General features: G+C 40.9%; 1 protein-coding gene across 1 annotated transcript in view; it reads right to left on the minus strand.

Annotated features, from left to right (window-relative positions):
- Window positions 1-16,335, minus strand: part of SORCS3 (sortilin related VPS10 domain containing receptor 3) — a 279,339-nt gene that overhangs the window by 180,919 nt on the left and 82,085 nt on the right. The window contains exon 2 of the mRNA XM_051619113.1: window positions 11,699-11,766. Within this exon, the coding sequence (XP_051475073.1) occupies window positions 11,699-11,766 (68 nt within the window). The remainder of the gene's footprint in view (window positions 1-11,698; window positions 11,767-16,335) is intronic.

Below are 16,335 nucleotides of genomic sequence, written 5' to 3' on the forward strand. Positions count from 1 at the left end.
AACTGGTTGCCACGTTTGTAGTCACAGCTCTGATTCTTCAGCTACACCACAAAAGAGAGGACATGTTGTGATGAACCACAGTCACCAGGGTGCATGCACCCTGCTTGGATCAGATATAGCTATACAGCTAAGCTTGGCCACAGCCTACTCCCTTTCACCCTCATCTGTCACCTAAACAAAGAACATGTGCTGTCATTATATGAAAGGAGCACTTCCAAAGAGAAAATATGGGCTTATGTATCTCCCACCACACAACAGGGCATGGCACATTACATAGCCAGACTTGTGCTCATCACCACTAGAATGCAGAAGGACAAGATACAAACTTCTCAGGTGGTGTGGCAATACTCTACACCTATGATGAGGTAGAATTGGTGCAAACAATCCTCCAAGTCCTCAGAGAGGTAGGTAGACCACCACAGTCTCCCCCACCATGTACTCCTCAAAAAAACCCCAAAACAGAACAAAAACAAAGCTTGTCTTGCTTTGTTTTGCATGCATTGCACAAATATAGAAAAGATGCACGTGTGGGTACAAAGCTAGATGTGCTATGTTAACTCTGTATTCCTCAGAGACATCTCTTTTGCCTTTATTGGTTACAGATAATAGAACCAATGGGATTTTAATCTTCCATGGGACATTTATTCTCTACTCTGCTAGAGGCACACTGAATGATGTACCATGGTCCACTGCTTACTCTCTAGCTTTAACCACTCCACGACAATAAAACATTATATGTGAAACTTCACATCTTAACAGATGATCTTACTGCTTTGGCTTTCCTCAGCTACACTTGCATCTGCAAGTAACCCAAGGAAAGGACAAGCCCTCTTGCTCTTGGCTTTACAGAGACCTATGTCTGAAGCACCTCAAAGTCAACAGCTTGTCTGTGATCCCTGAAGTAATTATGGAAGACCACGGATGGATCACAGTCTGCTGCAGTCCTCAGAGAACTTGTGCATCCCCTGGTGCTGATGGAAGTTCTATGATTATCCTATTGCCACAACAGGCCCTGAAACCCATTCCATGTGTGCAGACCGCTCCTACACACTAGCCACCCACAATCTAGTGGTTTACAGGAGTTTCCATTTTTACTTGCTCAGGCATATACTGTAAAAGAACAAGCTGACAGATTTTACAGATGAACAACATGTGGTAAGTAAATAAATCAAAGGCTACCTTCCAGGCTCAGGGGAATGTAGCCCTTTGTAAATATTATTTGGAGAAGTGACCATTGATACTGGGCACTTATTAAATTCATTAGAAGCCTAACAAATGTACCAGAGGGATAATTAGAGAAATAGATCAGTCTAAAAGAAAGATGGAAGGATTTTTTGCATGATTTTAACAATGTTTCTCCATTGTTCAGATTATTTATGGCCTACATAAAATGGCAGTGCATTTTGGGGGGGGGGAAAGAACATACAACATAATAAAAACACCAATATAAGCAGACACAACCCATGTAGCCAAAGTACTAAATTCTACCAGCCACTGTACAAAGCACCAAAGATTTATATGAATTGGTCCCAAGCCTAATTGGAAAGAAAAGTCGAGGGAGGAGGAAGAGGGAAAGAGGAAGGAAAAGAACAGCTCACTCAAAGAGAAGCAAATCATGTAAGCTGATATAAAGCCTAGGTTTATTGTGGATAGGGAAACCACATCCTGCAGCAAACCATGAGGTGGCACCAACACAGAAACCACACAGTGCAAGAAGCTGCTGCCTCCTGTTCCAGCACAGACTGCCAGGAGAGTAAGTGGCAGTGCCTGTCTCTATCTAACTCATCAGAGGTCAGGGGATTTTCTGAGCCACAGATAAAGTATTTGCATGTACTCTATCCTTGACTCCAGTTGAGCCCATGTGAAATTCCCCTATCAAAACATGCTCTAGCAAAGAGATCCTCAGATTAATGACATATTGTCCTAAGAAATAAATTCTACTTGTTCTGAACCTTTGTCCAATGTTCCTTTATTCTTCACAGAATCACAGATGGTTGAGGTTGGAAGGGAGCTCTGGAGATCATCTGCTGAAGCAGGGTCAACTAGGCCCAGGACCAGACTATATGGCTTTTGAGTACCTCCAAGGATGGAGACTCTACAACCTCCCTGGGCAACCTGTGCCAGCACACAATCACCTGCACAGTAAAATAAGTTTCCTGATATTGAGGGAACCTCCCAAGTTTCAGTTTGTGCCCATTCATTGTCTCTTGTCCTGTCGCTGAGCACCACTGAAAAGAGCCTGACTCCATTTTCTTTGCACCATCCCTTCAGGTGTTTCCACACACTGATGAGATCCTCACCTGTGCCTTCTCCAGGCTGAACAGTCCCAGCTCTTTGAGCCTTTCCTCATATGAGAGATGCTCCACCCACTTACTTTAGTAGAGACCCTATCCACACCACATACTTTTGTAATATTTTATCAAATTCTTCTCTGGCCATCTCTTTTCAGACTTTCCAAGTCCTGCTAGATCCCATCCAGTATGAAAGTTCTTACATAATTTATTATGGAAGTTCCTATTTTGCAATTATCTATTTGCATATTTATAAGTTCATTTAATGTGTAATTTTCATTAATATTGGCACATATCCATGTTGAATGCATCCACTACTTAATCTGTGCCAACAAAACTCCTCTGCACAGTAAAGAAGGATCATAAAAGGACATTAGTTAGGCCAAAACAAATTAATCTTTAACTGTGGCTTCCTGCAAAAAGTTTTGCAGTTGGTATCCAAATCTAATTAGAATGTAAGATGAGATAACTCAACAAAAGGAGCAGCTCTCTAATGAGAGCAATGGAATTGCTGCTCCAAATGATAAAGAAGAGGTGGAATAGCCAATTCCTGTTAACAGAAGCAGCTCTGCTGATGCAGCAATAGTTACAACACCCACAGGATCTGCAACAGCAAGTTCTTGGCTACCAACTCCCTCATGACTGCTGCCTTGCTACTTTGCTAAACAAGTAGGCAAAGTGCTACAAACACACTTTACCTGACAAGATGACTTCATAAGGACTGTGATGCCTCAAAAATACATTCACTTTTGGCAAAGCTTCCTCTGACCTTCTCCACCAAAGCCCCAGGACTAACTGCCTGGAAACATGACCTGAGCCCAAAATTAATTTCTGTTGAAATAGGATGTCTGCTTCTTGAAGAGCTTATAATCACATAAATGAATTAACAAGGCGAGAAAAACTACTTCAAATATAGCATACATAACTTGCAAAAGCAGAGACAAGCATATTACTCCAGCTCCCTAAAACACCTCTGTTTTTCCACAACAAATTTCATTAACTCACACTGAGATTCTCATGACTGTATCAACAGCAGAAACATCTTTCAGCGTTAAATTTTCTAAATTTCCCATTCCACCATTAAGTTTTCTGAAACAGAAAGGCTAGAGACCTGGACAAGTTTAACTTTCCATGCTAGATTTTTTGGGTTTGAGGTTTTTTTGCAGTTTTCTTTTTGTTTTGTTTTTAGTAACTAGAGTTTCAAATAATACTTTTAGTCCAATAAAATAGCTTTACTAAGATAATGTGATAGAATCTAAGGTAGCCACCAACTGGGCACTGGATGGAGAACCTACCTATGATGTAGAAGACTCAAAGCCTTTGGTTGACTAAAGACAGACACAATAGGCCAGACCAAAAATTTGTGTTGCCTGTTAATCTGTGACAAAATGTTCTCAGAATTATTCTTCCCATGGTCTCTTCCAGAGCTCCCTTGACTTACAAAATCTCCAAATCCCATAACAACTACTGAGGTGTATCAAGTCTCCAGCACAATCCCAGCTCTTCTACTGGAACACCTACAGCATAAATAGCTCATTGCTGAAGAACAGAAAACAAAACAAACCAAACAAAAAAAGGATGATGCTTCTGCAACATTGATCCAAAATCTATAGATCTGGCTGTTGCTTGAATGTCATGTCATAAAATAATTACTGTAAGCCAGAGGTGACAGCTACACTATCACATTTAACAGCCACCAGCAGAAATATCTTCCATTAATTCAGAGTCCCTCCTTGAAATCCATTTATGCTTTTATTATTTTTGTCTCACAACATCCTGTAGCAATGAGTTATACAATTTAATTACTTGCAGAATAAAAAAGCACTTCCCTTTATACTTATTCAGTGCAAGGGCTTGAACTTGGATCTTCCGCGCATAAGATTAGTATCAGTGTCTCCCCAGAGAGATTTTTCAGTGTCTCCTGTTGGAGCTCTTCTGTGGGGCATAAATAATTCAAGACACACAAGGGAGAGATGAAAAGAGAGATGACTGGTTGGGGTTCTTACCTGAAAAATGGAAAATTAAAACAAAACAGAGCTCACTTTTATCTGGAATTCCACCTTTGTCCTAAGAAAACTCCATCAAAAAGTTTGGAATTCAATAAATTGCCTTTTCTTCTTGCCTCCCTGTCTCCAGCCAGAAAACAAGATGTATCAGAAAATTCCCAAGCTTACTTATTTACAGGGACATCCCAATAACCCAGTTATCTACAAGATCAAAATTGATGTGCAACAACATGACCTTTCTAGATCTATTTAATTAACACATTGCTCACACAAACATATCTGCAGTATCCATAATTAATTACAAGACCAGTCCTCCCACAGCCAAATGTTTGGAGGCAAACAACTTCAGGAAAGCAGCCCCACTTTCAAGCTGCAAAAGATCTGTGGACGAAGCACAGGATGGAGATGTGTAGCACACGTTGAACAGTGCACATTCAACAGTTATGTGCGCATTAAATATGAACCTCTGTGCCACCACCATGGAGTAACATGCAACACCCTCACCAAATAGAGCTTGTGGGGCAGAGTGCAGTCAAAGCCAAGACGTACCTCTGTCTGCAGAGAGTCACAGACATGACTAGAGCGCTCTGAATATGGGCAAAGGTTTTTAATTAACAGCCTGGCTAAAACACCATTACAATCTGTAGTTCTATTTTTAATAATTCTCTCTGATTCAGCAGGAATTCCACTAAGGAATAGGGATGAGCAGATGCAGAGGAAGCACATTAATAAATCATAAGTGTCATTAAAATTTGTAAACTAATATCTTCTGGGAAGTCTTGGCAATTAGTCTCAGAGCCATCTTGGCAAACAAAAAATTAATAAGTCCAAAAGGTCCACTGTCTGATGATATCCCCGCCCTCCCAGAAAGGTCATTGATGGAGCAATTAATAGACAACACAAATGGACCAGCCAGAAGGCTGGTTCACTAAAGACAAATGAGCTCCATGAAACAAGATGACTAAGGCATCTTAATAAGCAAAGGTGGAATTTCAATCTACACACCACCCTAAAACACAGACAGAGGCTTTTAGAATCTTATTTGCTAAACTACTACATTTCACACAATTTTGCATTGCCCCCTTTGGTCCCTTCCATCTCTGAGGCAACATTAAAGTGATTGTTAAAGCAAGGAACTGTCAGAAAACAGAGGTGTGAACCTTTCTATTCTCTTGTGAAAAAATACTATGGGGTATAATAGGGCCAGAAAAGCAGTATGAGGATAAAAGTCAAACTTCTGTCCAGAAGTTAGTCATATCCTTAAAGAATTGAAGAACAAGGTCCGCAGCCCATGCAAATTAAAACATTACCATATGTACAGTTCCTGAAGTCCACAACAAAAGATTTTTTAGGTCTTTGGGAAGCCACAACTGGAAGGATAGTTAATCACTTCAAACCAGAAAAAGCATTTTGAATCAGATTATTATTAGTTATTTCAAATAGCTTCACTTATACAGTGAGATAAGGTGGTTAATGGTTATCAACATCTGATCACCAGTAACTTCTAACACTCTTGTCACAGATAACCCCCTAAAGCAGCAAATACAAAGAAAGATAAGCCAACCCCTTAATGCTTTTAATAGTTTTAAAAAAGCCATTTTATGTATAGCTTTTTGTGAACATTAACTACACTTTAACTTAATTTTTCCTTCCTGATACCTAGCAACTATTTTCACCCATAAAGCTTTCTTTCTTGCTTCTGTTTATTCATTAGGACCCACTTTCTGATGCCTGCTGAAACACTAGCACAGCTGGATAAATACAGATGTCAGGAGCCTCTTCCAAGCCTGGTATGTCAGCATGAGCAAGAGAACTTTTGGGCACCCTGGTTTGCAAACCCAGGAGAGGTCAGGGTTGTGCTTGCATAACCTGGTGGCTCCTTTCCTCCATGCCCCAATGGCAAATTGCAGATATGAGAAACCCTTCTCCTCATCAGCACAGGATTCCTGCTCTTTGCAGTGTTGTTAAAAAATGCCAAATAAGATGCAGTAACGGGAAGTGTTACTACTTTGAAAACTCCATTTTATGCCTGAATACAGTCCTCCAGAAAAAAGCATGTATCTTGTCAGCACAAAAGTGAAAAACAATAAATGTAATCAAATCTGACAATAGTGCAGGGATACATCAGCTGGTCACGGTGGCTGTCTGGAGATTGCATTTCCATACAGCAAATTCCAGAAAAACTACACTGCAAATCACATGCAGCCTGACCACTACTGAGCTAGAGGTTGTGGCACAAACCGAAGCTGCCATTCTCAGCACCACAGTCTAAATAACTCTGAGACAGAAACTCTTTTAAGGAAGCTCTGGCTGTGCCATGACCTGTTTTAGGTTTACCTTGTTTCACAGAGGATGATATGGAAATCTGAGAGAGGCTTATTCAATCTCCTGATCTCTGCCTTCTTACTCACCTATCTTAAGAGGTAGCTACATTTGAAGCAAGGGGACTGAGCCTCCATTCCCAAAAGGGGAGACACGGCATTTCGCACCACATTCACCATTTTGCACCCACAGAGCAGCCCTAGCTGAAGCCAGCTCCATGTGCAACACATGAACCTAGGGCACAGAAATGAGATGTGAAACTTTGCAAAGGAAACAAATGCTAGAGGTACACTGAAACATGCTGATGGTCTCTGGAGGCTGTGGGAGGCTTAAGAGGCAAGGACATAGAAAGAAACAACATAAAGCCCTTTGGTAATTCAAGCAGAACTGAATGAAAGAGCAATGCAAGACATGAGGCAGCTTGTAACCAAGCTGAGAGGTTTTACTCCCCTAGCTCGAAGCTAGGAGTTGCAGCTGCCATCTCTGCTAAAAAACTAAAGTTGTTTTTTTTCAGATTCAGTACAGAGGCTAAGAAAACAGACCAATCCTTTCAGGCACAGCAGCCACAAAAGTAAAAAAAGACTTGGGAATTTTTGACTACTGCCGTGGAACACAGTTTCCTGGTTAATAAACAAGAAGGAATATATGCAAAAATTCCTTCATCGGCTTTTTAGCCTCTTAAGCAGAAAGAGTCAGTCATGATTTGAATATGGATTAATGCATGGGCTGGTATTATGTACCACCAAACAATTTAGCTAGGACCACAGAGGTGGGGAGTACCAGGGGATCCATCAAAGGTGGGTAAAATGGTAGCAGGCACTCAGAGCTGATACATGCAAGAGCCTGCACATTGGAAGAAAATCTGAACTACTCCCCACTGCCTAATGAGCTGATGTGTTGCAGTCATGGCCATGGCACTGATCATAAACAGCTCTGCTGACCTGCACTTCCCCTGTATGCTCTGTTACCCAGTTGTCTCCTTGTCTTCATATGAGATTGAAAGTTCCCCTGGGATGGAGGCTGTCTTTTAACTATTGCAATCTAAATAAATATAACAGTTCCTGGACACTATAAAAGGCACCAGTGGAAAAACTTTCAGTCCCATTATCTTACCAGAAATAACTGTTCAACCCACACTGGCTGAAAGAGTTGAAAATGTTTTAAATATTACAACTACGACTTCAAATACTTATCCAGATTGTCACATTCATGTAACCTCAACTCAAAACTGTAAAGTTTAAACAGGAGACTGGATTAGCAACACCAAGAAGACATTCATAAGGCTCCTCCTTTGCTTGTGAAACTTGGTAAATCTAAAAGGCCCACAGAATAAGAAAAGGAGTCTAGTAGATTCCTCCCATTTATTGACACTCGCAACAGAAGATGGAAATAACTGGACACCAACCAGATTAACCAAAGGACTTGCTGCCTACCATACAGCCTACAGAACTCCCCATATAATATATCTGAACACAACATATATCTGAACCCAAAACTCATTTATCAAAATCACAATTTCTATGGTCAGATCTGGAATTGTTACACATGTTTAAAGACATAAACAACTGAATAGACTTTTCCTTCTCTCCTCCTCCTAATTAAATTTGCCTGATATTTTAAACAGAAAAATAGGCCAAAACAAACCACAAACCCTAATCCTTCAACTCTTGGTTGTGAACGGTGCTTTTTAGACACTGCATTTTGCATATCTAACCCTCTCATTCTCCTCTGTTCGACAGATGTCTTCTTGGTCTGCAATTCTTGTGAGGAAGCCTGGCCCCTACTCTTTCCAGAGGGAGTTCACATTTCACAACAGGTCACTCCTGTGTGCTTACAGGTCATCGTGGGCAGGAAGAACTGTTACCCTTTTGCTGACAGAGTGTGGCAGGGGGGTGGTGTGGAATTCTACAGAAAGCCTGTGTCCAACCCTTTATCCAGGTTTTACTTAAAAGCAGTCAGGATGTAGCTGGATTCTCAGCTACCCAGTTAGATATTTTGCTAGGCAATGAGAACTGACGAAGAGTTTAGATGTCTGAAAAGCTTAAATATTTAAATAATATATAAGTACATACTACATGTTATATTACACATTATGCATATACAGTATGCCTTGTATGTTTATTATTATAAATAACACAAAAAGTCCTCTCCCTGCAAATTCCAATGTCTCAAATCATCATAACTACAACCAGAATAACTCAGCTTCCTTTCATAGGAGGAAAATTATCACCTATACTCGACTTGATGAGCAAAAACAAAAACCCAAACCATAACTGACAGGTATCTCTCGTGATCCAGAAGAGATGTAGCACTCACAAGGGGGAGGGGTGTGACAGAGTGTGTGTCTTTTCCTTCAATTCAGCTGCTTCAAGGCTAGCTATTTCAGTAGCAATGGAGGCCTTTGCTGTGATTTTTATTATTTTTTTTTAGGCCCCAGAAGCATAGATTTGCTTATTAGAGCAATGTCTGTGTTCCTGCATTTAAATGCTGACTAGCATTTCCTCTGTCTAAACTCATATCAGCCTGACACAGGAGCAGTTTCCAATGTAACTTTTAATTCTCCTCTCTGCTTCTCTTGCTCTCACGCCCTTTTTTTTTAATTACATTCAGGATGTTTTCTTATTGATTTACTTGTCTTTCTATTTAGATGCAGGGATTAGAAATGTCTCTTATATGGCAATTCAGTTTTCCATTAAAAGAAGCCTCTCATGCTATAACCCAGGGGGAACTGAGAAGAAGTTTTTGATGCAGGAAGCAGGCAGAGGCAAGATGATATTTGGAGATTGCATTGCACTCTGCTTTATCTTAGCATCCTTTCAAGAACTGCCACTCCTCTCTTGTGGAAGCAACTGTGATTGCCAAGAGTTCAGAATAGTTATCATGAAGCACCACGGTTCTGAAGGGCAGGACTCCTGGTTAGCAGAAAGGATGTATTGTATTCCCAGAAAAGAGGAAAAAAAAACAACAAACAAACCACAAAACAAAAACCTCCTGGAAATGACCTCCTGATAATTATTTGATCACTGTATTCAGTTTGTAACCCATATGTTCTGGAGACTCAAAGATGGCTTTAAAGGAGTCTACAAAAATAAGTATGGAAAGCAAATGCATTGCTGGAAAGCTTAAATTCACCCTGCCAGGACAGGTCCTACTTTTGAAATTTTCAGGGTCTCAAAAAATTAAAAGAAAATATTGAAAAGTACCAATTTAAATAACACAAAGATTCAGAGGCATTAATGTGCAAATATAACAGAAAATACTGAGAAAATATTATTTCTTCCACTTACTATTTATTTGCATTTTTAGAATGTCCTTTCCAAATAAATTTGTAGCTCTCCCCTCTGAAGTACGACATGGCTTAATACTGAATTTTTCAGGTGGGAAACTATGGTTTAGAGCCCAAGAGTTCTACCTGCCAGCTCTTACCCCAAACTCTCCTTCCAGACCCTGGAAGAAAATCCAGGAGGTTCTGACATCTCCACATGTCTGAGAATCTGGGCCCCACACTGGCCCCTATTGCACTGCAGAAAAGATGCAGAAGTGTCTGAGAATACACTCACAATTCAGTGGGTTTCCACAGCTGACCAAGTCCTGGATGCATTCAGTTGTACCAGTGGTAAAACACATTTCCATCATTCTGGGTAAATTCCAAAAGGCATGGTGATATTATCTTTCTGTAGAGCTCAGGTTATGCTGTGAGTTCAGTATTAGGACAGTATTTGCCTGCTTGTTCCATTATTTATGCAGAGCAGATCGCTTGGCAATTACACTTGAAGTACAATGGAAGTGCCATTTGTACTTGTTAGGTAAAGAGGCAAAAGTTTTTTAAAGCTTTAATACCTTGAAAAGTACTAGAGTAAGTGGAAATGACTGTGTTCTCTCTTATTAGCTGCACAGTTATTTATACTTTTTCAGATTATCATCGTACAGTGCAATTAGGGTTTGGAAGTACTGTTCAAATTGAGAACTCTACTGAACAATTAACCCTTAAGTACATCAACAGGAATAAATCTGCAGCACATGCCCAAAGTCTGCTCTAAACAGGGGCTTTTAAAGTAGCCAGGAAGAAAAAGTTTAAGAGACCAGTTCTCAAGAAGCTGCTCACACCCATTGCTCATTGTAGCAATGGCTACAATGTATTGACAGTTCCACTAACTACACTCTCAGCAAGTTGGACAATCACAACCTGCTATTTTTGTCCCTAGGGTAAAAAACACCTCATAACAATCCTGTGAAAAGCATATCCTTTTCCTGCCCTAGGTGGGATGTTAGGAGGAAGAGTAATCACCAGTAGGTTGAAACTATTGGGCATTTCAGATTTCAAGGAACTGACCTGCTTACAGGGTTGGGTTTGGGGGGAGGGGGAAAATAGGTGGGGTTTTTGTGTGTGTGTGGTTTGGTTTGGTTTGTTTTTTAAACACACACATACTTAAAAACACACACTGTCCAGTGTGCTTTCCCAGATGAGGACAATGTATCTCGCACTCCAGAGTAGGTGCGTGGCAGATACATGACACACCTTAATCTACCAATAGTGAAGACACCAGCACCTCACTGTAGTATCTGCAGTCCTTACAGCCCAAGGCAACACAGATCCACTGCCAGGATGACCATCTTAGCTCACAGGGCTGAGAAACACGGTTAAAATCAGCTAAGATCATATAATACACTGTATTGCACATCAACTCGAACACTGTTCCAGCAAGCATATACCATCTATAGAGACTGTTCTCACTGCCAGCTTCACAACTGAGACTCTAAAGAATCATAGACTCATCAAGGTTGGAAAAGACCTTTAAGATCATCAAGTCCAACCCACCAATGAAGACACTTGTCTAAGGACACTCAAAAGCCAGAATGAAACCAAGCTGCTCTATGTGCCAGAGAAATGAAACCCCTTTGTTTGCAGACCCCACTTCATTAAAGCAATGTATTCTTAATCATGTGTTCCTTTTCCAAAAGACAACTCCAGTTACCTCAGATTCCTTCCCATTTCTCCCCTTGCTCAGCCCCCAGTTTCACAACAGACACAGCACAACCCCTCCAGGACAGTTACTGTGATTTCTATAATCCACTTACCTCCACAGTGAGCTCTCGGTCACACTCCCCAAGTTAAAGTCGTAAAGCTTTGTCAGAATGAGAATCACCTAAAGAGGGGGAAGGGAGGGAGGAAGAGAAAGGGAAAAGAAAGAGAAAAAAAAAAAAAAGTTTTCCTTTAGACTGTGTAACAACCATATACAAGGCATCTGAAATCACCCAAAGGGGAGATTAGCATTTATCTGTTAAAGTTGTGGTATTACAGGATCAAGTAAGTTTAAAAAAAAAAAAACTAATTAGCTTAATGCATCATGTAACCAGTAACATTTATTTTAACCTCAAAATGTTTTGCTTTGAAATAAAACATGCCAACAGGAATTAATCAAACATTGTGAGCTGCCTTCTCTACAGCTATGGTTACTCAAGGTCAGGGATGGAATCAGATGTGCCCTTGTTCACTCAACAGCCCCATCAGAAAGAACAGTCATTTTTTCCTTTTTCTTGGAGTGCTACCACAGACTGGTGAGTTGCCATGGAAAGAACTGGAAAGTTTGTTTATGAAGATCCCCATCCAGCAAAACAGGACATTTTGCCCAGAATGAGCTTTGTTGTTCCCTGTCTGCTGTCACTGACCGCAGGAACATGGGAATTTCCACACACTATCACCTTTCTGCAATGGTAAAATCGGGGGACACAGAGCATGAGAGTCAGCTTAGACACTGAGTAAGACAAAACTTCAGCTGAATCTTTAGTGCTCGAGGAGAGTCAGAGCCTTCAGGACCCGCCAACTAACTCTGCCAAGCCATGAACACTCCCATGTCATGCCCTTGCAAAACTGAGGTAGGAGGAGGGGGGAGTTAAGCAGTACATTTTGGAATGTAGGAAATACAACTTCACTCTGATATCCTTGGTGCTCAGATTTCACGGGTTATCAGCTACATTGTCCAATGCCACCCATTCCCAGAAAGGCAGCTATGCAATCCAATAACCTGTGAGCCTCTGTGCAAAGCTCCCAGGCCCATCTGGGATGGGAACTTCTGCAGAAATAATAAAAGTTCCTCAGTGGAAGTTAAGGGCATCTGAGCATCTGCTCTTTGTTTTTTTAGCATACTAATGTCACATAGTTCATTCCTTTGGATACTATGGGACTAGCCCCAGGAAGAGGTGTGGGGCACCTCTTCATTTTTTTTTTGCTTCATTTTAATATTTCAGCCCTGTTTCCTCCTTGCAGGGTTCAAGAACAGGTTAGTTTCCCTTGCATCTGCTTGGGCTATGAAAGCATCAAAGGAAATTTTTAGCAAACACTTGGAGGTTTTTGGTTTGTTTTGTTAACAGGTACTTTGCAGTTTGGCTAAAAGTTGGGTCCAAATGAGAAATGTGAGCCAAAGGGTTGGGTTCATTAATGTTTTCCTGTGCAACAAGGATATTTTCTACTACGAAAGCCTCATCTTCCCTCTTCCTCCTCCTACAGCAGAGGGACTAGCTACACCTTCTATTTGGGTTTCCCAGCTGCAAGGCTGCTGGTGGAGGAGTTTAAAGCTTTGCAGAAAAATGCCAAAGGATTAATCAATATCACAATGGCTGCAGCAGTCAGTTACTGTCAGCATAATACCAGGAAGCGACCTGTTCAAATTGTAAGGGACCTTGGTACGTGACTATGCAGTCAGCACCCAACTTAATGGCTTTAGAATAGATGCTCTGAGCATCTCTCTCTCTATACTGGATTCACTTTTCCCATCCCCAATTGCATTTTGTCCCTTTATTTCCCCACGCAGAGACCTTTACGAGGAAGATAAAAGCCAAGCTGCTTCCAGCAGGATGTGAAAAGAAACCTGCCAGGCAGATTTGAGTCAGCATATGCAAGCCCATGTCAGCCTAAACCGATGCTGTGCAGTGGGGAAATAAGGACAATATCCTTTTATCACAACTTAAACCCTGCACACACCTCCCATACAGAGGGAGATAAGCCAGCTGCAAATTGCAGCAACCAAGATTTGTATCCCCTTACACCAAGTGGAGCAGTACAGCCTGCTTCCCGTTAAAACATGACAAGAGTGACATTTTTAGGATGTTCCCTATATTCCCACAGGGGCTCAGGACAGAGTTTTGATGAAACCACACACCACAGCTCATGCCCTGGACTGCCAGCCACAACACCCTTCTTGCTGCTCACAGCTACAGTGAAGTTTCACAAAGTTAGTTTTCCAGTTTCAGAGCCTAATCACATTGAGAACAGCAGGCTTTCTGCTGAGTTCAGTGGATCCTAGATCCAGCCCTAAACTTATTAAATAAAATCTCCATGGCCTGGTCAAATTTCTACAGAATAATTCTACCTTCAGTCACAATTACAACTGAAAGCAGCATCCATACTCTCCCAGCTCTATGTGTGCCTCTCCCCAGGTCTCCTATGCGCTATATATATTTGAAAGTGTCACTTATCTATTATGAACCTTGCAAACTGCAGGCTAACACCGGCTTTACAGGAGTGGGTTGAATCCTACTCAGCTCCTGGGTATAAATTCAAAGTAAAACCATGTTGTTTACTACAGCTTTTCTGGATTTTCGCCCAGGATGACTAACAAAATCCAGGTCTGCCTGTTGTTAATGCATAGAAAGCAAAAGCATGAGCATCCCTTTGCTGTTAAATCTCACAAAGGGTCTCTCCCAGGAAACAGCAGGAGCTGCCTGAGGCAGTGGTAATACACAGCACAGTCACCTACAGAAAGCTGCCCCTAAAATCACTCAAAACATAGTCCTAGGCCAGGCAACGTTCTTGTACCAAAAACCCCCAGGCACTGTCCCCACTTGCTTTTGAGACAAGACACTTCAGATTCAATAGATGTGACTCTTGCAATGGTTTAAGAGCTTGAAAACCAGAGAGGATGGGAGAGGCTGAACACACAACCTTACCAAGAAAAACTGCAAAAGCACATTCCCCCACAGCTCTGCCTCGTGAGACTGTGGAGCAAATGTAACTACTAAGGAAATGTCACATGCAGTTAAGACACAAATCAAAGCCTGAAAGCCACAGCTGGTTCCTGAGTTGTTTTCTTGGGGTGCTTTCAACACACCATTGCAGAGGAAACTTCAAAGCATTTCAAGAGGCTATTCTGAAACCTCCACTTCACATTGCCCCAACTGTGCTAAGAAGAAACTAGAAGCAGGCATATCAGGGGCAGATGTGGATGAGTACCACATTTTCTAAGACATTCTGTTATTTAAATGCTTAAGTTGAAAAACAGTGAAACAAAATGTACAGAAAATTGGACATATTTTCCAAAACTGAATTCTGACAGAAATAAAAAATATAAATAATTTAAAAATAAACAAACAAACAACAACACACCACAAAAAAAAAAAAAAGGAACCCATCATTGATTAAAGCTGAGACATTTTATTCCATTTTCTACCTGCTAGTTGGAGAAAATTAGCTTGGTTTTGTCAACACTAACAAATGACCTTGGCTTTTCTGTGTCAGAGTAATTTTGCATTAACATCTTGACAGTTTCATTTTAAAAGCTGAATTCAATGGAAATTTGGAGATTTCACATGTAATGTACTATTTGAAAACAAAAAAATCCAAAATCTAGAATTGTGACCCTACAGAAAATGTCCACCCTTCAACTTAAACTAGGTTGAAAACTTCTTGCCCTGGGGAAAAGAAAGAAAAATTTAAAAAAGTTCCAAGTTATATTGATGCAAAAAGCAAAAGCTTACACTTAGGCTTTCTTTAATAAAAATTATACACCCTTACAGTACCAAACTAAACTGTTTCTGTTCATAAAACTAATCTCCCACAAATTAATTTCTGGTCAGCTGAATGTTGAACTGCATTTTTCTCCAGGGTCATACTGCTCACTCCAAGGAACACAGCTGAGATGTGAAATTTCCCCATCCCCATGGGCCAGGCTTCATACAGCCCCACTGCCCTTCCCAGGACATCAGGGGCAGGTGTCCCTGAGGACACCAAGCAGCTCAGTTGGTTGACCATGGCAAAAAGGGAGAATCAGCCTTCAAAACAGAGGGGGAAAACATATCGGGCTGAATTACAACTCCCTTAAGGCAATACAAACCCTCTGGAAAATGCAATTTCAAGCTGAGTTTACACAAAACTAAATGACCTGAAAAATTCAATAAACTGTTTTGGTTTTCTAGACAGAAGTAGAGATGGAGAAAGGATAATCAGAGAAGCTATTTTTCCTTTGGAAACAAACGACAGTCTAGTCCTGTAAGAATTTTCTTCTGTGCTTTATTTTACATACATGCCTCTCTCCACAATCCATATGGTTTTGTTTTGCAGAAACTACTGTCTGCTGAATACCCTGCTGGAAAGCTTGCATCACAAAAATGCCAAGTCCTGTCAATTATTCATCTTTCATGGCTTATACTGCAATGCATATTAGAGTCATAGAATCATAGAATGCCAGGTTGGAAGGGACCTAAAGGATCATCTGGTCCAACCTCTGTAAGTACTGCTATAGTTTATATGAGATGGCTCAGCACCTCGTCAAGCTAAGACTTGAAACTGTCCAATGTGGGGGAATCTACCACTTCCCTTGGGAGACTATCCCAATGTTTTTGACTGTCCTCATGGCAAAAAATTTACTTCTTGTGTCCAGTTGGAATCTCCCCAGGAGAAACTTGTGCTCATTATCCCTTGTCTTTTTCCACGTGACTCC

This window comes from Apus apus, chromosome 4, assembly GCF_020740795.1.
Source record: "Apus apus isolate bApuApu2 chromosome 4, bApuApu2.pri.cur, whole genome shotgun sequence".
Taxonomy (NCBI): Eukaryota; Metazoa; Chordata; class Aves; order Apodiformes; family Apodidae; genus Apus; species Apus apus.